Here is a 23,569-nt window from a genome sequence, read left to right as displayed (position 1 = left end):
AACTTGTAATGTGGACCATTGGATCAGAGTCCATGTGTATCTCTCAGTTTTTTATCCTACGTGAGTCATAGTTCATGCCAAATATAAGCATCTCATGGGATGGCTCATTTGAATGGTCAGTATTGATCTTTGTTAATGTAAAAGATAGGGTGTCACCAGTTAAAATTTAGTTGCAATGTGCCAACAATTCATGTGTTCGCTACGAAATCCTACCAGGCGACCCGTCTAAAATGTCAAGTTCGAATCACTCACAACAGCAACAGTGGCGTCTCAATTGTTCATACAAAGATGGAGAAAATGGTCCACTGAATTGGAAATTAATAGTTCCAAACAGTGGCGTCTGCCAACGACAACAAACATTATGGGAAACAAGAAAAGCTTCTCTAAATTCAGAAGAGCGTTGATTATGCAATCTGGAAGGTTTGTATTCCACGGCTTGGCCACACCAACAAAATCATGTACCATGTACACACAAGATATACAAATAAAAGGTTAAAAGATGAAATCATGATATTACGATTCGGGTATTACATATATGCTTCATTCAGGTTTTAACCGAGCTAACCTACCAAAAACGATATTACACGCCGATGGTATACGAGGAAATGAGTGCAGAATTACTGTTGACCTCAACGTCCACCAGATAACTCAATAGCATCCTGATTATAAACAGAATCTTCTCCCCAGTCAAATCTCCTTTGTAGTCTTTCATACTCTTCCCTACGATTAACCTCAACATTCTGCCATTCTTCCCAGCGCTCGGCCAGACCCTCTCCTTCTAGCATCCGTACCACCTCTGACATTAACGGGCGTTCTTCAGGAGATCCTTGCGTACAAAGAAGTGCAACTTTGATCATCATTTCTACCTCTTGGATGTTGTAACCATCATTCAAATTGCTGTCAACAATAGCATCCAGTCTCTTTTCCCTTTCCAGCTTCTTGACCTTCAGGAGCAGATAAGCAAAGAAGGTTCGCACAGTGAGAACAAACTCAAGCAAAAATATGCATTCAATGAACAAAAAACCCCCGCATTTTCTTCCTTAAGTGTGATATCATTTTGTGTTGAGCATAAGTTACGCACAAAATTCCATACCATACCTACATAGAATTGGATACACTCTTTGACCATACAACTACATATCATCCGTGAGAGTGGAAAGCTCCCAATACCATCAAAACAATTATTACGAGTAAAAATTGAAACACATGCCATTTCCTGTTATCTTAACATGCACACTTGGAGGAGGTAGGGAGAGGGGGAGTGGGGAAGAGAAAGAGTGACCCAAATGCAGAAAGAGTTTATCTTACATGGTCAAGCAACAAAACATCATCTTCTTCTTCCAAGCGTGAAAAATCAATTGCCCGTTGTCCCGTTACAAGTTCTAAAAGCATAATCCCATAGCCAAAAACATCTGTCCTTTCTGATGACTTCCCAGTGGACAAATATTCAGGTGCTATGTGACCCATTGTGCCACGAACTTGAGTTGTCACATTAGTCCTTCTAACATCCACCAACTTTGCCAAGCCAAAGTCGCCCACAACTGCTTCAAAATCTTCATCAAGTAATACATTAGCAGCCTTTACATCTCGATGAATAATCTTAGGATTACAATGTTCGTGTAGGTACTCTAGCCCACGGGCTGTGCCTAATGCCACCTGCTTTCTTGTAGACCAATCCAAAACGGGCTCGCCAGGTTTGATCTCTCGCAACCGATAGGCAACACTTAAATTCTGCATAAAGGGATACACTAGAAGACGTTCTGTTGGAGTCGTGCAAAACCCGATCAGTCTTAATAGATTCCTGTGAACAGCTACACTTATCATTTCTACTTCGCGCTGGAAAGCTGCATCCCCCCCAGGTCTCTCATAATCTGTGAGACGCTTAACAGCAACTTTTGTGTTATCAGATAGCACTCCTTTATAGACTTTTCCAAAACCTCCTTGTCCTAGAACATTTGTCTCACTGAAGTTGTCTGTTGCTAGCTGCAATTCCCTCCACAAAAATCTTCTTAACTGGCCAAATGCAATCCTTCGGTCAACTTCACCTGGGGTGCAGCAATTAAAAATGGTTTTAGATAAAAATAAATAAATAAAAAATAAAATAAAAAACCCCAAATGAGCTAAATTATGCATGGCAGGGCTCACCCAGGTCCTATAAACTGAAATTGGTGAAAATAAAAAGTTCATTGACAACAAAATCTAAAATACACAGTTTTAGATGACATGTGCCATGCCCTGTAATGAGTACCTTTTGGATCTGATCAATTTGGTCACAAATACTTTACATTTTTTTTCTTGCATCATTCAGCAACTTGTGCAGTCACATGGAGAAAACGCAATCTTTCTTGTAATGATTACAGGGTTCATTTCATATGATCCGATGTATATCAAAATCAAGTTTTTATCGCATTCCCATTCTAATCATTACTTTCCCCTATTACCTCTTTGTTTCTGTCATTTAATTGTAATACCAAAAATGATTCCAATATTTGTTGCTTAATTTCATAGAAAAATAAAATATACAAAGAAAATGGGCATGATTTCCACTTAGAAATTTGTTTAATTTATGCGGGGGTCCCTTTTACGTCCATTATTTTGAAAATTTACATTGTGTACAACTTTCGGACTAGGAGTTGATCCGGCATTTTTTATCTGTTTCCTTAAATCCTTTTACAATGATGAAGATTTCCTAATGTTGTGGGATGCCCAGTCACCCAAAGGGCCAGCTCGTGGCTCAGAAGGGCCGAAACGTCACTACCTATTAGAGCATGTCTAATGGTAACGGCATTGGCCAGAGCCCAAATCTAGCCTCCCAACCAAAATGTTGCTGCTCATGAAGTTTAGCCCTCCAAATTTGTATGAGAACTCCAAATTTTTAACAATGGCCAGCCAATAAACGATATTTTCTTTTCTGAAACTACAAGATGTTGGCACCCCCACCACTCTCAACCTTACGTAATGTCCAATGGCATAACATACCATGAATATGTAAATATTTACCCTAAAGAGGAACCCCTTATGTAATTTCAGCCATAGCGATAAACCAATTCAATAATAACCCTAATTTGGTTGACAAAAAGGAAATTTTTAATGTGCCATTATAAGATTATGGTTGAACCACTAAAGCATGATTGGTCAAAACTAAAATGAAGGTTCCATTGACTGGTCAGATGATGGGGCTATTAATCAGCTCTACAATTAGCAAGCAATGCGTACCTGCAACATCCACAAAAACTTCACGCTTGCCTTTGTGTCTACGCTTGCAGATAAAGTACAGTAAACCTCCAAGTAATACTAAAATGATAAGCCCTCCAACAACTCCAACTATGATTCCAAGCTTCGGCTTACTTTTAGGGCCTGTCAAGAGTGGGAAAACCCCATCGTGTAAGCTTACAAAAAGGAAAGGTAAACAGAACAGTTCAATTTCGGATATTGTTATTTGACCCATTAACCTGAACCATCGTTATCAGGTGCACAATGGTGAGGGAGATTCACACCACAGTTTAGGTGGTTTCCTGTAAAACTGAAACAAGCAACACGGGTCAGATCAAAATTCATGCTGCAAACTATATTTTGAATATGTGGGTGTGTGGACACATGGAGAGACTAAGAGAGAGAGAGAGAGAGAGTGGCATGCAGTCTTGTAATGATGGAAACAGTAACATTTTCAAGTTCTTCATACTTGTACTTTGGGACATTAAACAACCGCTCAGGTATTTGACCAGTGAGAGCATTGGTGCCAAGCTGACTGCAAACAAAGTTTGAACTGTGGCATCAAATACTGAAGAAATGATCCCCAAGTATACAAATTCACATGGATAACGTTCAGAATTCTAAAAGATAGAGAGCCAAATTAAGTCGTATAGTATAACTTGAATGGACAAATCCTGATTTCTCATATCACATGTACACTGTACAAGAAAAGATAACGTACAGACTAATCAAGCTTGAAAGACTTGAAAGTGACTCTGGGATAGTACCACTCAGATTATTGTTATTCAAAATCCTGTTTGCATCATCAAGAAAGCACTGTCAGACAAAATTAAGAACAATGCAGGCTCATTAGATATTCGTGAAAACATAAAACAACACGGATGAAACAACTTACAAGAATTGAAGATTGTTCATATTGCCAAGAGAAGCTGGTATTTCACCAGTTAAATTATTATTTTCTAAATTCAAGGTAGACAAAACTGTTAGATTTCCAAACTCTTTTGGTATCTCACCAGTTATGCCATTTCCTTCTAATGAACTGCAAGATGAATGCACCTTATACATATTAGAATCACAGCCATACGACACACATTTATATGTCTACAAATAGAAGAGGCAAAAAACCAAAACATGGACAAATGAGAACTGTTGCTCAAGCTTTACGCAGAATAAAGAATTAATTGCTACCCTTGAAAAATAATTTTGTAACGGTGTTAACTAGAGGTGGAAAATCAATTGGATTGTTAATGGGTAACCAACTAAACACTGAGACCCATTTAGTTTGATTTCACCATAATAAGGTTTCACACTATCATCACAACTACCAATCTCACCACCATATCATGGTGAAATCAAACTAGACGGGTCTTAATGGTTACCCATTAACAACCCAATGGGTTGGATTGCCACCACTAGCATTAACAATGGTCTCTCATGTGAATAAGAATTCATCTCAAAATCCATTCATACTAAGCTAATATGGGACACATGTATTATTCTAATGGATTAGTTCTTCGCATATTAACAAACAGAAATGAGCACAACATAAACTTCACGCAAACTCATGGAATTACATATGGGGTTTTGGAAAATTTCATTGCCTTTCTGTTCATCCTGCCTGTTACGTCTTATGGTAATCAATAGAAATCCAAAAAGAAAAACAATATTCACTTATTCTTCATAAGTACTTTGGTGTGCCACAATTCCGGAAAGCTTAAGTCGTTAGGATCATACAAAAGTTGACACAGTCATACTCTACAAACAAGTCTGACGATACTATCCTAACAATTACCTTACTTGTAAAGCATGTGATTCGGAGACTCAGCTAAAAAAAATTGACTTCAACAACTCAAGTACAGAACCCAAGTCGCCCTCCTCTCATCATCCTTACTCTAACAAAAATATAGGAGATTTGATTCTTACATGTCAATATCAAACAACAGATATTGAGAAATACAGGATCGTGGTGACAATGCTAGTTTTAGTAATGACTCCAGAAAATGGAGTGTACAGAAATCATGATAAACGTAACAAGTATTCTCCTTACAGTGTTTGAAGATTTTTCAAGGCTCCTAATTTAGGAGACAAGATGCCAGAAAATCCAATATTTGATAATGTTCTGCAAAATTGAAAAGACAAAACTAAGCATAGACAGGTGAAAAACATTAATCAATGAAAGGACGAATTTTGTATTGTGAAGTGATCCGTTGATAACAATACATCACGATGAACAAAGGATGCCTTACACAGAAACTACATTATTGTTAGGGTCGCAATTCACATTGGACCAAGTGCATGGATTGACTTGATTGGGGTTCCAGTCCTTGAGCTGATTGGGTGAACTATTCAAAGAAGTCCTCAACGAAAACAGCGCATCTCCTGAAACCGAAAATGCAAAGATTCATCATCCAACCAAAATTCGCTAACAGAAGTGTACGACCACTTTACATAAATACTAGAAAAGGAAAATAGTGCACATATTCCCCCACACAAAGGCCTCAAGACAGTCCACTAACCCCCTGGTTCAGCGTTCTTTCTATAAAATCCTAGAGAGCAAGAGAAGCATATTCCCCCACACAAAGATCTCAAGACAGTCCACTAACCCCCTGGTTCAGCGTTCTTTCTATAATATCCTAGAGAGCAAGAGAAGCATGTTCCCCCCACACAAAGACCTCAAGACAGTCCACTAACCCGCTGGTTCAGCGTTCTTTCTATAATATCCTAGAGAGCAAGAGAAGCATGTTCCCCCCACACAAAGACCTCAAGACAGTCCACTAACCCCCTGGTTCAGCGTTCTTTCTATAATATCCTAGAGAACAAGAGAAGCATGTTTCCCCCACACAAAGACCTCAAGACAGTCCACTAACCCCCTGGTTCAGCATTCTTTCTATAATATCCTAGAGAGCAAGAAAGAGGTGCAGAGAGGACCCAAACGCTTGAATATTTAATTGCATCGAAGTCACAATATTGGACAATACTGCATTAAACAATACTAGACTTGTTAGCCTTAGGCTTGTTTCTTATGATATATAACAACTGAAAAAAATGGGAAGATTGTTGTGCATAGCATATCCCAGATGCTGTCTGAATGAATTAAATGTCGCATAGAACCGTACCTTGTGCATCAGGCAATACAAAAGACTGTAAGCAAGCCAATACCAAAGCTGCAAAGACTGGCTCTATTTTCGACATCATCATTCTTGCTAGTTATGGATGCAATGAAATGCCTGGCGGTGATCAAGGAGCAGTTGAATCAATTTCATATCTCCAAAAAGGGACAAAAAATCCTTCAGTGAGTTATAAATATTCTGATAAACCGTAGGAACTGCAACAATAACAATTTTGAGGCAAGCCTAAGTAGAAGACCTTTTACAGTTTGGTAGTTGCCAACCTACCAAAGTATAGTTTCAGTCAGGAAAACAAAACAGCAAAAAAAGAACTTAATGGAAACCAATATGTGTAAGTTTTTTGGCAGCCATAGTCTATATTTGAGCACAAAGCCTAAATTTTTTCGTCGAGCAGGACTTTCTTAAGAAGCAAAGTTTAATATGACAATGAATTTCATACTTGGGAAGATATCGGAAATCATCATCCTTTGGCAGTTTAAGTGCACAATGTAAGAGATTCAATTTTCGATATGCCTCCGTCTTTGTTGGGATCTCATTGTTTTATTTACCACATCATGTTGTTGGCTGTTCTCTTCTCAACAATCATTCATATATTGCAAGCAGTAGCAGAAACATTACTAAATCCTATCACACAAGGCAGAAACTCTCGGAAATCGAAACACAAATTCAGCTCAACCCACAAAACCATTCAAATCAAAACATAAAAAATGGAGGAAATTGCTGTTCAATCTTCATTCCAGGAAAAGTTCAAGTTTCTTGTCAGTTCCATTCTGACGATCCCATCAATTTTCCAACCAACCAAACAAAAGTGAAAAACAAGCAAAACCCATGTCTGCAAATAATGAAAGAAGAAGAAATTCAGCTGAAAGGAGAAGAAGAGGAAGAAGAGATGTACCTTTAAGGAGGAATCAAGAACACATGGCAGAGCTTCTGGAAGATTGAGTGAAACAAGCTTCTTGGCTGTTTCCCATGTCCGAGTTGACTGTGAGACTTAGAGAGTTGACAGCGGAGGGAGAGAGACAGTTCAGACTTCAGAGGCTCTGGTTAATCTTAGCAGCAAGCAAATCTGCGATATGTAATCTGCAAAAGAGTCAAAGACGCTTATTTTCTGTCTTTCTGTGTCTTTTTGCTTCTCTTTCATGAAAACATTTTCTAATTCGATTTTATAATTAATTCAGGAGAAGAAATGAAAGAATTAAACCTCGAAAAAATAAATTAACTAATTACTTTCTCTCACTAGCTGCTGTTGTTTTGATTTTGAATTTGGATCGATTAGAAATTATTTTAAATTTTTATTTAAAATTAAACATAAATAATATCTAATAAAAATTGATCATAATATATACGATAAATAGATAATATGTGAGTTTTTGAGATCCTCATAAAAAAGATCTGAAGAAAATCCTCATCCGTGTAATGGTTCCATTCCAATCTTTCTAGTGAAGAGGGGTTCCATTCCAGTCTTTCTGGTGAAGAGGGGGTAGATTTGGTTCGTATTGGTTACTTATCACCTAATTATTGAGTTACAATTGGTGTTTGTAATTGATGAATTTGTTGATTTAAAGAATAAATTGATGAATTTGTTGATTTAAAAAAAATAAATTGATGAATTTGTTGATTTAAAAAATAAATTGATGAATTTGTTGATTTAAAAAATAAATTGATGAATTTGTTGAATAGAGACCAGCAGACATGACAAGTCTTTGCTCTTTGGTAAAGAAAACACTCATCAATCATCATTAACCACAAGGTGTGGTGCAATTGGAAAATTGTCACCTTCAGTTGGCAGATTCCGGGTGCCTTCCTGGCAGGGGTTCGAAATCAGCTGAGGTAGACCGAATCTCGACCAAAGATTAGTCCCACCTTTCGAGGGTTGGGACACATTGTGGTCTTGACCAAAAAATACAAAGAAAACACTCATCATTATATGCAGCATCAAGAGTGTAATTCAATGATGCCATATTTTGTGCTGATAAACTTATACATTATATTATTTTCATAAAATAAGACGTTACGGTAACTGTGAATCTATTTCATATATGTCTTTCTAATTTAAGATGAGTCATTATTCATTCTATTGGGATAATTATATCAACATTTCTTGAAGTTTATCGTGTTTTCACAAATCCATCACATTTGAGAAATAACGATGACACCAGCTGAAGATTTAATTCACTTTTACATCACCCATTAAAGAGGAGTTTACTCCTATAACTAATTGCACAAAAATAGAAATTTTATAAATAAATAGAAGAAAAAAACAAATTATACAGAATTGATATTAACACCTTAAAAGAGAACAAAAGAAACCCTAGTATCCTCCTCCTCTTCTTCTCATTGTCGGCAACACAAACATGAATCCATTTTGGCATTTCCTCTACCTATTTCCGCATCACATGAATGTGACAAAGATGAAAACCACCAAGCAGTCAGAGTCTCAGAGAGTTAAAAAACCTCCACCAGTCGGACCCATGCCTTTGTTTTGAGGTAGAGGCAATCTTCTTGATCTCTTTCTTCCTCCTTTTTTGGGGTTTTTGGTTGTATTCACTCTCTCCCCTTGTTGAGGATACCTTTTGTCAATATAGTCGTTCTCCCGCTTTGTCGAGAAAAATCTTCATGATTATGGTTATGGTTTGTGTGCTTGGTAATTGACTATGAAGAGCAATCTCGTCTTTATTTTATTTTATTTTATTTTATTTTTGTTCAAGGTTATGCATAGCATGGCTTCTTTATAAAACGATTGTAAGATCATCAGAGGGCGGTGCGCCGATGACTTCCTTTTCTCGTGGTACTTTTAGTTCTTCAGCTACCAAAGTTAAGTCCTCCTAACTAGAGTTTAGAACTAAGAGTACTTCGTGACTAAGAAATTGTATTGTATTTCTCATGAGTTTATGATTGTTCAATTATAATGTTTTTTTGACCTACTGGATTTTTCTAAGAAACACGTTTGACATGTCTCGTGTTATGTATGGTCTTGACTATTCTAAATGAAAATCTCATTATCTAAAAAAAAGAATGTGACGAAGATCGGGTAGCAATTTTTACTAATTTTGAAGAAAAATACTAGCTACCTACCCTCTTGTGTAACATCCCATATCGCCCAGTGGAGTGGATCCTGTAAGCCTTATATGTATATTCTCATCTTTACCTAGCACAAGGCCTTTTGGGAACTCACTGGCTTCGAGTTCCGTAGGAACTTCGAAGTTAAGCGAGTAGCGCGTAAGACCAATCTCATGATGGGTGACCCACTAGGAAATTCTCGTATGAGTTCTCGTAAACAAAATCGTAAGGGTGTGATAGGGGCCCAAAGCAGACAATATCGTGCTACGGTGGAGTTGAGCTCGGGATATGGTAGAGGCTCGGGCGGGGATGTGACAATTTGGTATTTGAGTCAATCCCTGGGCGGAAGTGTGCCAACGAGGACGTCGGATCCCTAAGGGGGGTGGATTGTAACATCCCACATCTCCCCGGGGAGTGGATCATGTAAGCCTTATATGTATATTTTCATCTCTACCTAGCACGAGGTCTTTTGGGAGTTCACTGGCTTCGGGTTTTGTAGGAACTCCGAAGTTAAGCGAGTAGCTCGCGAGAGCAATACTATGATGGTTGACCTATTGGGAAGTTCTCATTGAGTTCCCAAAAACAAAACCGTGAGGCCATGGTCGAGACTCAAAGCGGACAATATCATGCGATGGTGGAGTCGAGCCCGGGATGTGACGTCTTGAGTATCGATGTAATTTCGTATTAAAACAACAAATCCTAACCCGATTTGTGTACTAATTTATGGAAATGTTGTTTCCCTTCTCGTCTAATAAATTCTTCGACATTCTTAATTCCATTATATTAAAATGTGTTAATTTGACCGTAGGTCTAATAGTATTCATCTTCACTTGTAAGTGAGATGTCATAGGTTTGATTCTCGAAAGTGAATTTGACCACATTTTTTCTAGCCCATTGTGAGATTAAGCTCATCCCCCTCTCATTTAATGTAGATAATATCATTTGTTAAAAAAAAAAAAAATTATTGGTGAAAAAATAAATAAATGGTCAAAAGTTCATGTATCATGCTTATTATTGGTCAAATGCCAGATGTTTTTAAATTTTTTTCTTTTTTTTAGAAAGATAATTATACCATATGATTTAGATGGTTGTGTGTGATAAAAGGAAGTCAAGCATTCTGCGAGCAATTTTGTCACCGAATCTTTCGTCCTCCCTAGCCAACCGACCATGTGGCCATTGTTTGATAGGTGTGTATAATGTTAGAGTGAACAATACCGAAAATGTTTCATCAAGATTTTCTTTTTTGTTTGTTGGGGAGGGGTCATGCTATGAGGTAAGTCCTCCTTAGTCCCACTAAAGCTAGTCCCGTAAGGCAACAAACACGGACTAAACTAATATAACATACAAGGACTACACTAATATTTAAACCAGTCCAATCCAATGAAAGTTAACGAGGGCAAACAAATGCCCTTAAAAGTAAAAGTTTTGCCCTTAATGTGAATGGAACCAAACATGTTTAAAATATGTCTTTTGGCGTGTAAGTAGTCGGACAGATATTAGTATTAAAGTGAATATATTAAACTATTAATTAACTATTGTGGAGACAAATTAATTGAATTCATTTTGAATTAAGAGGTGGTTATAATTAAACCAAAAATATGACTATTATTATTGCTTTGTAGGACATGCAATTGCCGCTAGTCAAATTCATTAGGATTAAGGCCAAAAATAAATATTGCCATTTGCACCACTTTCTACCAAACCTCTGTTCCAAGCTAAGGCGACAACTTCACGTGTGCCTCAGTCCATTCTAAAATTAAATTAATTAATTTGATGGTCTTTTTAAATTTAAACCATAACCATCAGGTTTCTTTGCAATTTGCTTGGATGGTCAAAATATGTTTGCTTTTTTCCCTAAGTATTATTAATTATTGACTTTCTATGTAATTTGTTCTAGTAATAACTTGCATTCAAGTTAAATTTAACCATCATTACTGTAGGATGAAAGATTTGCAGAGGGAATTCAAAGAGTATTTTCAGTTTTAGCGTTTTTAGACATTAACATAATGTATTCAAATTTCCTTTTCTTGTCAAGATTAATCGGCTCTCAACCATCTCGCTCAATATAAAACAATGAACGCAACACATCTTTTAGCGTCTGTGATTAAAAAAAGAGTAGAGAAATGGAAGTGATTATGAAGCTATTAAATTGGCACTAAAGTCATCTCCAATGAATAGGGCTAAAGGTCCAAAAGCTAAAAAATTACCTAATTTTCCCCAAAACTCATCTCTAACTAAATGATGTGCTATAATTCTATGGAGCCCATCAGGTCATTATTTGGCTAAAGGAGCATCAGGCTAGCTAATTCTAGCTCCCCTTTTAGATCTTTTTTGGGACCCCTCTCCTCAATTACAATAATTGATTCAAATTCAAAGACTAGATTTGAAAACATTCAAAGGTACTTTAATTAAATTAAGCATAAATTTAAAATATAAACTTAAAACTAGTAAAAGCAATTTGAACTATGTTATTACTAACCTAATGTGAGGATAAGCTCACATTATCTCGCTTAATGTAAATGACATCATTGTTAAAAAAATAAAAAATAAAACTAGTAAATTATTGAGAAATTATGCTTAACCTTTTCGATTGGAGATGATACATGAATATATCATTTAAAAATTAATATTTTGGAGGACTATAATTCTAAATGGAACAATATTTATTCTTTCGGTTAGAGATCGCGACTAGAAGGCAAAGAGTCAGAAGACCCAAGAAACCTAGCCGTTAGGGAATCCCCATGTTCAACCTCAGACACAAAGCCCTCCACTTGTTCAAACGCCTTCCCTCCTCCTCCGCTCTTCCATTTTCTTCACTCTCCGCTTCTGACTACCTTAACTACCATCTCGATTCTTTCCTCTCCAACCAGATTCCAACCTTCCAGCATCTCTCTCAATCCCACGCTCTGATCATCACTTCTGCAAACTCAAACAACATCTTCATATGCGCAAAGCTCATCTCTCTCTACGCGTCTCTCTCCAAACCCACTTCTTCCACCAAAGTATTCGCTTCGGTTTCTCCCAAGGATACCTTTCTTTGGAACTCCATAATCAAAACCCATTTCTCCAATGGCGGCTACTCCAAAGCCCTCGTTCTCTTTTTCCAAATGCGGGCTTCGGGTTTTGCTCCTAACCAATTTACCCTTCCAATGGTGGTTTCCTCGTGCGCTGAGTTAATGGTGCTTGACCATGGCAACAATGTTCATGGGTTGGGTAAGAAACTCGGGCTCTTCTCTATTAATTCGGCAGTTGGCTCTTCTTTTGTGTATATGTATTCAAAGTGTGGTCGAATGGAGGATGCATCTCTTATGTTTGATGAAATTACTGTGAGAGATGTGGTTTGTTGGACCGCGCTTATAATTGGGTATGTGCATAATGATGAGAGTGAGAAGGGTTTGGAGTGTCTTTGTGAGATGCACAGGATCGGTGGCATTGGTGAGAGGCCAAATTTCAGAACGTTGGAAGTTGGTCTTCAAGCTTGTGGGTATCTGGGTGCTTTAGTAGAAGGTAGATGCTTGCATGGTTTTGTAGTAAAAAGGGGAATTGGGTGTTCTGGAGCTGTTAAATCTTTGCTTTTGTCCATGTATTCCAGATGCGGGAGACCTGAAGAATCTTATCTTTCATTTTGTGATGTAGAAAATAAAGATGTTATATCTTGGACGTCAGTTATCGGTGTTTATGCTAGATCTGGGTTAATGGATGAATGCTTAAGTTTGTTTTGGGAAATGCAGGAAAGTGATATTTTCCCAGATGAAATTGTTGTCAGTTGCATGCTTTCAGGTTTTAGAAATTCCACAAATATCAATGAAGGAAAGGCCTTCCTAGGATTAGTCACGAGGCAGAATTATGCATCGAGTCAGATGGTTCACAGTGAACTACTGTCCATGTACTGCAAGTTTGAGTTGTTGACTCTTGCCGAGAAGCTCTTCAGCGGAATGCAGCACCAGAACAAAGAGTCGTGTAACACTATGATTTATGGCTATGGTAAGCTGGGACTGCGTACAAAATGCATACAACTGTTTAGGAAGATGCAACATCAAGGCATTGAAGCTGATTCTAATAGCTTGGTATCTGTGGTTTCTTCGTGTTTCCAGATGGGAGCAATCCATCTTGGTCGATCACTTCATTGCTTTATAATTAAGGTTTGTATGGATGAAAATGTCTCAGTAGCCAACTCACTCATAGACATGTATGGAAAAAGTGGTTATTTGACTATTGCAAGGAGAATATTTTCTGTGACACAGAAAGATATTATAACATGGAACTCATTGATCTCATCGTACACTCACAATGGACATTCTTTCGAGGCCATAGACCTATATCATAAGATGATTGCAGAAAATTTCATGCCCAACTCAGCAACATTGGTAACAGTGCTTTCAGCTTGCTCTCATCTCGCATCTCTGGAAGAAGGAAAAAAGGTTCATTGTCACATTAAGGAAAGACGTATTGGGAACAATTTATCCCTTGCGACTGCATTAGTTGATATGTATGCAAAATGTGGGGAACTTGAGAAATCAAGAGAATTGTTCAACTCAATGGAAGATAGGGATGTTATTTCTTGGAATGTCATGATCTCAGGTTATGCAACACATGGACGTGCAGAATCTGCAATAGAACTTTTCCATGAGATGGAAGATTCAAATGTTAAACCAAACGAACTCACCTTTCTTGCTCTTCTCTCAGCCTGTAATCATTCAGGGCTGGTTGAAGAAGGGAAATATCTGTTTCGTAGAATGCAAGATCTTTCCCTAAACCCAAATTTGAAGCACTATGCTTGTATGGTAGATATTCTTGGCAGGTCTGGTAATCTGCAAGAAGCAGAAGATTTGGTTCTGTCAATGCCCGTATCTCCTGATGGTGGTGTGTGGGGATCATTATTAGGTGCCTGTAAGATTCACAATGAAATTGAGTTGGGCGTAAGGGTTGCAAGGCATGCCATAAAATCTGATCCAGAAAATGATGGCTACTATATAATGCTTTCAAACTTGTATAGTTCTATTGGGAAATGGGAGGAGGCTATAAATGTGAGAAAAATGATGGAGGAAAAGGGCGTCGGAATGACAAAGAGTTGGAGTGTAGTCTAATTTGTGTTGTTAAGAGCAACGGAAATCAGTTTACTACTGGAATAATAGGGGTCTGTTGCATACCACTGACAGAAAAGGGGAAAAAGTTTGATCCCGTGTCCTGAATTTTGGTCCACCAGCAAAAATGAGGCCATAACCACTGTTGAAGTAATGTTCAGGTTCTATTCTTGTTCATTACGCTGTACTGTTTTTTAACCATGTGATAATGATAGGTTATTGGAGATATTTGCAGAGATATACATGCATTAAAGAATGGTTTTCATAGCAGAATCGAGTTCATAACTTGTCCGGAAATGAAGCACACTGATGATTGATTCGAGAAAACATTACATTTTACTTCCTGTTTGATTGTTAGATTTCATTCTTTGAACATAGGTATGACATTAGGAGTATGGTTGAAGAAATTAAGTTGGCCCTTTAACCATGGTATGGCCTCGTTCTATGACTATGAATGCCGATGTTTTTAATCCATCATATAACATTGATATAACTTTTCATATTGTTTCCTTGTGCAGTTGTACGGTACAGTTTCAGCGAATTTCCGGTCTCGGAGTACTGCCAATGCCAAATGCTCCCATCGTCGCCTCACGATAGTGGAGATTCACAAGCTTTCTGATCCCCAAGTGATTACAGAACGTTTGAACTTCAATGTTAATGAAGTATTTATTCAATGTTTCAGGTTGAAATGCCTCGTGGGAGAGAGGCCTTTCCTATATTACACTTGTACGAAATCCCTAGTTTGCCTAGGGCTTCTAGAATTTAAACACATCTGATCGAGAGCGACTTACATGTAATTAAGATGCCACGTGACCATTTACATGTAAGTTCTTCTCTATTCGAATTGCCTGATTGTCTTCATAAACTAAGGGAAATTGGAGGTTTAGGGTGAGTCGTCATATCCATTGCAATACAATCTACTATTGACAGACAAAAAAAAACTACGTTCTCTTAAATGGAAACTTCTACAATATTGCTTGGGATTGAATGATACGAGAATATAAATGAATGTGATTGAAAATAGAAGATCTAAACAATTGTAAAAATCAAATCTAATAACTAAGACACATGTAATATTGAAACCACACCATTCGTAATTTGATTTCTAAACATGTATCACATTTCTTTTTTCGACCTAAAAAAAATGCCATACATGCTGCTCAAAACCCACTTGTAATTATTTACACAGTGAAAGAAAACACCATTTGTGTTTAAATAAAAGCGTAAAACACCGAAAACGGCAAACCCTAATTTAACTAACCTACAGAAAATGACAAATGAGCCTTTAGATTTAAGCGTCCTAATTGTAATTAAAAAGGTGGTTAAAGCAGATAATCTCAATCTAAGTAGGTGACTTAACATTAACAAATGTATTAATTTATTATTAATTCAATAAACGAACAGAAGTGCAGGTCACCTACGTTATTGGTTTGGTCGGTCAAAACACGCGGCCTGGGGAAAACACACACATATGTGATGTGGACGTGCACCTACATCTCATCTAATCAAAGACTTTAGCCGCTAGAGTTGGTTAATCATGACCCGCGCACCCAGATCTCATATTTGATGTGTTTTGAAACCGTCCGCTGATTTTTTGCTTTAAAATCAACACCGTTGAAAAAAATTTACATGTGTTTATTAATGGCGCAGTTCTATATTTTTGTATTTTACAAGCAATTTTATGAGTTTATCTTACAATAATACCATTTGAGGAAAATTGAAATTACATTACAAAAATGCAAACAAAAATATAGAATATGTTGTAGGCATAATTTACTGAATAATTATGAAGGCCATAGAGAGAGAGAGAAATGTGCTGCAATAGTAGAGAGAAAAAGAGACATGTGTAATTGTGGGTGTGTGTTATTCCTCCTCTTTGTGCCTTTATTTATAGTAGTAGGGAAGATTAATTCCTTATCCCTTAGGATTACAACATTTAATAGGTAATCTACTTCTAATAGGAATATAAGATATATTCTCATATATACTAGGATTTACACAATCACATTCTTATTCCAATAGGACTACAACACTCCCCCTTGAGTGTGTAAATACTCAAACAGATGGCGTATCAGGTCTTCATCGTTGAAGTAAGTACAGTTGATGAAGTCGTCGGCGCAATGAGCGAATGTGAGTCTCAAATCAATGGAAGAATGCATAAAAAGGTAAAACTCACAAACCTGGGGAAAAACTCATAGTCTAAGGAGAAAAGTGAGAAGTTGCATTAAGTCAAAATTATATATCTTTTGGACGCAAGTAGAAGAGCTCACAAGGGTATGATCAAACTAGGATGGGTGCCTCGTTAAAACCTAGTTAGGTAGCAAAAACCCAGTGGGAAAAATGCTCCTAATAGTAGGGAAAAAGAGTACATTAAGATCAAGTAAGTATACTTCTGGATACTCTCCCTGAGTTTGACATAACTTCCAAATGAGAACTACAAGCATTGCATATGATAGTTAGGCATATCAATTCCTTGGACAATCTTTTGGAAGGTTGACTTCAACAGTGACGTCGTGTAGAGGTCGGCAAGGTTGTCTGGGATCGGCTTGCATGACTTCAATCTCTTGATGCTTTGCTGATGTAGATGTGGACGCAATATGTCTTGGTGTTGACTTCGTTGATGTATCATGGCTTAATCGGGTTGATACATACGACATAATCTTCATGTATCGTCGTTGGGACTCAACAATGGATGAAAACACAGCAAGTACTTTGAATATGCTTAACAAGAACTCCTAACCATGTCTCACTTGTGGCGTAGTGAAGTGAGGTGAGTCTTGGAACAATTCGAAGATTTCGCAACTAAGGTCATATCGTGGACCTGCAAGATATTGTGATATCCCTAACGGTAAAGACATAACCATTTGGGGATTTAGCCTTGTGCGGGTTTGATAAGTAACCAACGTCAACATAACAAATAAGGTAAGCATCATTTCGAGGATCAGGGGGTTGGATCCGCTTGAGATGCGTTGGAATTTACCCTCGTAGTACCTTCAGGGTATGTCTTTAGTACCAATTTAGTCGTTGTGTGTAGGCGCAATGCTGCGTCTTTACCAAGATCAACAACGAATGAGATGTCCTGTCTAAATACAATGAGCTAAGTACAACGAAGCACAAAGTTGAACTTTAGATATGGAATTTCGGATTCCATAACCTTTTCAAGGATCTCATTTGCATATAACATATGGACGATCAAAAGTATACTCAAATGTGACATCTTCAAGGTATAGTTCAACTAGTAGACCAAAATACCGTCAGAACAATGCTTCAATCTTCAGGTCAAGGCATAAACGAGTTTTCTCAAGATCATTCATCTCAAATTCCATCTTTAGGTGTGAGGCAGTTTTCTCAAGCTCTTTCGAAGTCTTATTGAGATTTGTGTTAACGACATAAACTGTAACTCTAGCAATTCGGAATAAGACTTCATAGTCTAACATGCAAGGGCATAATTTATATCCTTGACTGATCAAATAATCACTTATGCGGGTATACCACATCCATCAAATTGTAAGTGAACGCCTCAAACAAGTTAAGAGGGTGTTCTGCGGTTTGGAACTATTTGAACCATTCCATGTAATTCTTCAAGAACTTACATGTAAATCTTCGTAACAATATCCCCATGGAGAAAACACTAACCACATTTCATAAAGCTACTATCAATCACAGGACGTTTGAGAGAAACCTTGCGCCGTAAGGCGTGCATCATATCGTACTATTTCATTCATCTCATAACGCTTCCTTTCCCACTTGTAACATAATAGGGTTACCTTGGGCAGTGTAGGAACGACAGGTCCAAACACACTTTGTTAAGGAATTTGACCTGGATTGTAATTTTGGTTGTCTAATCAGTTCTACATTGCCACTTAATCAACGGAACACAGTTCGATATCATCGCTTTTCATTTGTGTCGGTAACTACCATATAAGTGAAAACATCATCGATGATAATCTCATTTCAATTCCATTTAGCTCATCCAAACTAGCATACTAGACTAAGAACTTCAAGTCTCGGGAGTAATCCAAATTAATCTCATGAGATGGAAATGATTTGAGATAGCGATCGAGCTTAAATTCATTGTTGTGCCGTGTTTTCCTCTTCTAGGGAAGTGAATCCTACAAACCGAATGATCTGTCGTGTTCCAGGCCAAGATAGATTGATTGGCTATCTGTCGGTGTACCGGATTGTCCAACAGGGGTGTCTAAATCATCTAATAAAGGCGGCACATCCTCTAGGGATGTTGACTCAACGTCCGTTAAGTACGTCTATCCTTGCAGACATGTTTGCAGCAGGTATATAATCTCGTAACTTTAGCTAGATCAGAGAATACGTCTAGAGCAACATTCTAAAAACTAGAATTCATCGTACTTGCTTATCACACTTGTGCAGTATGGGGATTGAGATGCGACATAATGGGCAACGTCCATGCAAATTTGCGTCATTCTCCAAGAATGTTGACGTTCTTATCTCCCCCTAATGGTGGGAAGACTATCTCATTAAAGTGACAATTTCATTAAAGTGACAACCCGCAAATGAGCGGTAAAGAGATCATGTGCAAGGGCTTTAAGAGAGCTAGTGTGAAGGAGAATCATGATCGACAAAAGATACACATCTTTCTTTAAGGACCCACGTTGGTATGTTGCAGCGGTGCAACTTGGCACATGGAATACACACCCAAATGTGTAAATATGAAAATCATTAGGTTCGTACCCAGTAACCAACTGTAACGTCATATAGGTTGGGTGGCAATGGGCCTCAAGGTGGACCAACATAACTACGTACAAGATTGCATAGCCCTAGGTAGAAATCGAAAACTTGGTATGTTTACCAAAATTTGGGCGATTATGTAAATTGCGCTTTATGATCACTAGGCGAGGCTATTTAGGGGTGAATCATGGGAATTTGATGTTCAATTATAAACCCAAAATACATGCAATACTTTATCAAAACTCGTCGATATAAACTCTTCGACATTATCCAGTCTCCTGAACTTTAAGGGATAAGTAGGGTGGTGAGCCCTTAATCGGCCATGAGGTTTAGCAGCAATGTGTGGACAAACATGTGACCAGTTTGTCGATTCATCAACAAAAACCATAAGTATTTTTATGGTCCACATTTTGGTTAGATTAGTCCACATATATTCCCTCGAATCCACTATGAAAAAAGGATGGTTTCGTATCTTTGCGAGGAATGATATAGAAAATCAATTTCTCTAATAAGCAGGCTTGGCAAAGGGTGCTTGTAGGCATAAGATCCTTACTTCGGGTAAGGAGATGCGTTGTAGCATCATTGTTCGACCTAAGTGTCCCAAAAGGTCGTGGCAAAGCAAGTAAACTGCTTAATCACTAGGCTTCAAGCCGGCCACATGTGATGTATTCCCAGTTGGGAGACAACCCATTAGCCCCAAATCAAAGCTTCAGACTCATTTTTGGAGGTGGTGCAAAGATTTTCACTCTATTTTCTTCAGTGGTTTCATTTATAATCATTGTCATCTTGAATATCCTTAAAAACTCAACGTCAAGGAGAATTTAAGGTCCCTTAAATGGTGATGCAGTACCATTCATACAACGATGAGCGTGCCAATGCTCTTAATCAGGTTGGATAGACCTAAAGTCATTGTTAGAGATGTGATTTAGGTGTAAAGTTAGTGTGCGTAGTACACATTCATCCAAACAACTAACTTTCCCATATTCCTACCTAATTACGTGTTTAATTGAATTGGTCACATGTATTAAGAAACATGATTCAATTAACTCATATTCAAGGACAATATCATTAAGATTATCCATAAGTAAAACATACACCAAACTTGAATCCAAGAACATGGAAAAATATTCACAAAGTAAACCAAAGTTACTAGGGTGGATTCGGCCAACAAAGCCATCCATGTCAAAATTCTGCTTTTCCAACGATGTTTGGTGGAGCAAGATTAGTCTCACATATTGACTACTAGAATGGTACTCCTTAACAACATTGGTAGGGGCACGAACAGGTGCATAACCAATGATCTATTCCATCAAGACGGAAGTAGATTCTGCAGGGTTAAGGTTTGAGAATACTATCCCTTATTCTTGGAGTTTAAGGTCTTAGGTGCCAAGGATCATGCTTCGGACATTATGCCACACCTTGGTAGGCCCTGATTATACCATATGTTGTAAAATCAAACTCCAAATTGGATTGTGAGAGAGTATACCATTCGGTGTATCCCTGCCAAAGCGGTGCATCACCATTTGGTTAGGCTTTGACCGAACTGGGTTGAGCCATTCGGTAGACTCCAGCCAAACTGGGTCCATACCTTTCTCTCACATTTGTGGTAGCAATCAGATCCAAGAATTTGGTAAACTTCCTCTTTCTACATTGCTACTTCAGGGGCAAGTTAGAAACATGAAAGACGAGAAAAGTATTCTTTAGTCAAAATTTGATCGGATTTATAAAATTCAAAATTGTACTCATTCATGGACGTAATCATGGTGTGCTTCAGGCAATGTCTTTCATGATTAAACGGTCCATGATAACAAGCCAAAGAGCCATGGAATCCTTCTTCATGATGTATTTCCATTTGTAATGCTTCGGGCACAAGTCTTTGAATAAAGATCATGGTGGAGGCTTATTCAGCTCTTCCGTGCCATTGTTGGCTACAATGGTTTCTCAGCTTCTTGATAGTCAAGTAGAGATTCACGTCTTGTACCCACATAAAATGGTTTCTAATAGAAATATCAAAATTAGGGAAATCGAACTTGTGACAGTTCGACAATCCATTGAATTGGAGGGAACACGATTGTGATTGTTGCTTTGGTAATAAATCATCCATAATCATCAAAGTTAGAACATTCAGGTTCTAAGACATGGTTTTCATGAAAAATTCAGGTTTTCATGGGTGTATTGTTTTATGAAAACTTCGGGTTTCAAAGGCACTAAATTTGAAACTATAAGTTCAATTTAGTTTATGAACATTTAGTTCATAAAAGAGAGGTTCCTGCAAGAAACACAGAATGCAATATACAACTAAGTGTAGTGGATTTAAGGTTCTTCGGGAACTCAAGTGTTAGAGCTTCGTTACTACGAAAGTATGTCAACGGTTCAAAGTATAAAAATAAATTATTGAATCGTTAATGTCCAAACGTGATCTTCAGGTCAATAATTTTGGATTCATTATCAGATTAATGGACTACATGTCACTTTTAATTAATTCAATAGATCGGGACCATTCGGGGTCGATCATAGAAGCAAAATAATTATAACATTAGGGTTAAAATTATTTAAAATGCCAAAAATTAGCATTAGATTCCAAAAGCCATAACCCAATAACATTGTTTTGTGCCATGAGTAGGGCACCAAAAATATGGGTTGAAAAGAAGAAAAAACAAGCCAAAACTTGGCTTTTGGGCTGAGAAAATGAGGCAGCCCAGCATTGGATTACTAGCTGCTGCTTTAGACAAGCTCATGTAGCCTCAAGCTGCGGGCTAGGCTCGAGCAGATTGCAAAAGCAGCCCAATTGGGCATGCAAGTTGCAAGCTTTAAGCAAAGATGGGCAGGGATGTAAGACAAAGTCCAGCAGACTATTGCTGTTGGTAGATTTAGGTCGAGACCATGGGATAGGTCTAAAAGGGAAATGTTGCAAGTTTCCTTTATGGAGTTGGGCTATGAGCCCTAGTCAAACTAGCTAGGGCGAAGGCCTGGTGTGTCCATGTGCTCCGCAGCAAAGCCCAGAAGGCTGTTGCCAAGGTCCATACGTCGAAGCGACGTTATTTTTAGGAGTGTCTCCACAAGGCTGGGATTCGGGCCAGCATACTGGTCCTCACGGCCGTGGTACCGCATGATGTCCAATTCCCTTCTTTTTGTTTTTCTTTTCGAAATTTCTAGGGTTGTAGAAACCCTAATATGCTTCTAGTTTATGAATATACTTTGACTCACAAATTCCACATAGAGATTTAATTGTGTAATGCATGAAACAAATATATGAACAAATACAATATATATATCAGAAGGAAAATATAAACATAGGGGGGTTCATGCATCATGGGGAATGTTTTCATGCTTTAAAGCATACCTGATTGGTAGAAAACAACAAAAACCTTTGAATTTGTAGAAGTTCCTTCTTGGAAAGCCGGAATTGCATCTCCAATGCGTTGTATCACGTTTTCAACATAGAAAGATTAAATTGAATCAATAACATGTAGATTAATTTAATAAAATAATAAATCAATCATAAAAAGAATAATTAAAACGTAATACTCCCCTGATTGGAGGATAAACTCTGCTTAGCGCAGCGTCAAGAGTGTGCTGATAACGTGTTGTAGGCCTAATTTACTGAACAATTATGGAGGCCAGAAAGAGAGAGAGGGTGTGGCATAGAGAGAGAAGAGAGATATGTGTAATTGTGGGTATGTGTTATTCCACTTCTTTTTGCCTTTATTTATAGTAGCAGGGAAGGTTAATTCCTTACCTTTAGGATTACAATATTTAATAGGTAATCTAGTCCTAACAAGAAGATATATTCTCATATATACTAGAATTTACACAATCACATTCTTATTCTAATATGACTGCAACAGAACCGTCGTTTTATTTTATTATATACTTCCTGGTTTAATTAAACCATTGTTCTTAATTAAACACAGTTGTTTAATTAAACAAACTTGTTTTAGATTTTCACTAATCATTTACGACCATTTCACCACTTGCAATTGCATTTTACTATTTTACATTAATACATGTATGTATCACGACCAAGTAAGAAAAGATTAGCTCTATACATGATCCCACGTAATCAAACAAATATGACATAACACTCCCTTCGAATACGGCACTCTGTTTTATTTTGATTTTTCGAATCGAATCATCTACTTTCCAAGTCTCTGTTCATAATAAATAAAGTATATAAGTGGTATACTATCATACCATGTTATTGATTTAATTTAATTTAATACCACATGATGTGACAAGAAATTTGTAAACGTTAGGTTGTTTGTATATAATAAGTCAATCAATAATTTTATTTCATTGAATATTAGTTCAATATGTCTTGTGGCCAATAAGATCCTCTCTCCATCTTTTTGGTGAGGATTCAGAAGATCTGTAAATCTT

General features: G+C 37.5%; 2 protein-coding genes across 14 annotated transcripts; one reads left to right on the top strand and one right to left on the bottom strand.

Moving 5' to 3' along the window:
* Positions 1–404: 404 nt before the first annotated feature.
* On the bottom strand, positions 405–7,508 carry LOC137720335 (putative LRR receptor-like serine/threonine-protein kinase At5g10290). Of its 10 annotated transcripts, none has more exons than XM_088698928.1 (12): positions 7,237–7,374; positions 6,580–6,604; positions 6,330–6,478; positions 5,460–5,592; positions 5,261–5,332; positions 4,109–4,252; positions 3,935–4,006; positions 3,683–3,748; positions 3,453–3,523; positions 3,217–3,357; positions 1,309–2,045; positions 405–944 (listed from the first exon to the last, which is right to left on the bottom strand). In XM_088698928.1, exons 3-12 carry the CDS (start codon positions 6,409–6,411, stop codon positions 630–632), a joined length of 1,833 nt encoding a protein of 610 aa, XP_088555054.1. In that variant the 5' UTR covers positions 6,412–6,478; positions 6,580–6,604; positions 7,237–7,374; the 3' UTR covers positions 405–629. The 10 variants fall into 10 exon arrangements, with proteins under 10 accessions (XP_088555054.1, XP_068315492.2, XP_068315489.2 ...); XM_068459391.2 differs by having other exon boundaries at positions 6,330–6,440; XM_068459388.2 differs by lacking the exon at positions 6,580–6,604 and having other exon boundaries at positions 6,330–6,440; positions 7,237–7,508.
* A 4,570-nt stretch (positions 7,509–12,078) lies between these two features.
* LOC137721387 (pentatricopeptide repeat-containing protein At4g39952, mitochondrial) lies at positions 12,079–15,321 on the top strand. Of its 4 annotated transcripts, none has more exons than XM_068460480.2 (3): positions 12,079–14,646; positions 14,864–14,914; positions 15,004–15,252. In XM_068460480.2, exon 1 carries the CDS (start codon positions 12,143–12,145, stop codon positions 14,486–14,488), a length of 2,346 nt encoding a protein of 781 aa, XP_068316581.2. In that variant the 5' UTR covers positions 12,079–12,142; the 3' UTR covers positions 14,489–14,646; positions 14,864–14,914; positions 15,004–15,252. The 4 variants fall into 4 exon arrangements, with proteins under 4 accessions (XP_068316581.2, XP_088555050.1, XP_088555047.1 ...); XM_088698924.1 differs by having other exon boundaries at positions 12,079–14,635; positions 15,004–15,204; XM_088698921.1 differs by lacking the exon at positions 14,864–14,914 and having other exon boundaries at positions 15,004–15,321.
* The last annotated feature ends 8,248 nt before the right edge of the window (positions 15,322–23,569 follow it).

The sequence above is a fragment of the Pyrus communis genome, chromosome 1 (genome assembly GCF_041283825.1).
Source record: "Pyrus communis isolate YQ-2024b chromosome 1, ASM4128382v1, whole genome shotgun sequence".
In the NCBI taxonomy this organism is placed as follows: Eukaryota; Viridiplantae; Streptophyta; class Magnoliopsida; order Rosales; family Rosaceae; genus Pyrus; species Pyrus communis.
The sequence above is the reverse complement of the archived record's forward strand: the minus strand, read 5'-3'. Positions and strand labels throughout refer to the sequence as shown.

What these genes read in the sequence shown, in the direction of transcription:
- LOC137720335 (XM_068459388.2), bottom strand. Translation starts at nt 6,411, where the DNA reads ATGATGATGTCGAAAATAGAGCCAGTCTTTGCAGCTTTGGTATTGGCT. An exon ending in TTTAATGTCCCAAAGTACAA is followed by an intron (nt 3,524 to 3,682) that starts GTATGAAGAACT and finishes TGCTTGTTTCAG; the next exon opens with TTTTACAGGAAACCACCTAA. An exon ending in AGTTTTTGTGGATGTTGCAG is followed by an intron (nt 2,046 to 3,216) that starts GTACGCATTGCT and finishes GCTGCACCCCAG; the next exon opens with GTGAAGTTGACCGAAGGATT.
- LOC137721387 (XM_088698921.1), top strand. Translation starts at nt 12,143, where the DNA reads ATGTTCAACCTCAGACACAAAGCCCTCCACTTGTTCAAACGCCTTCCC.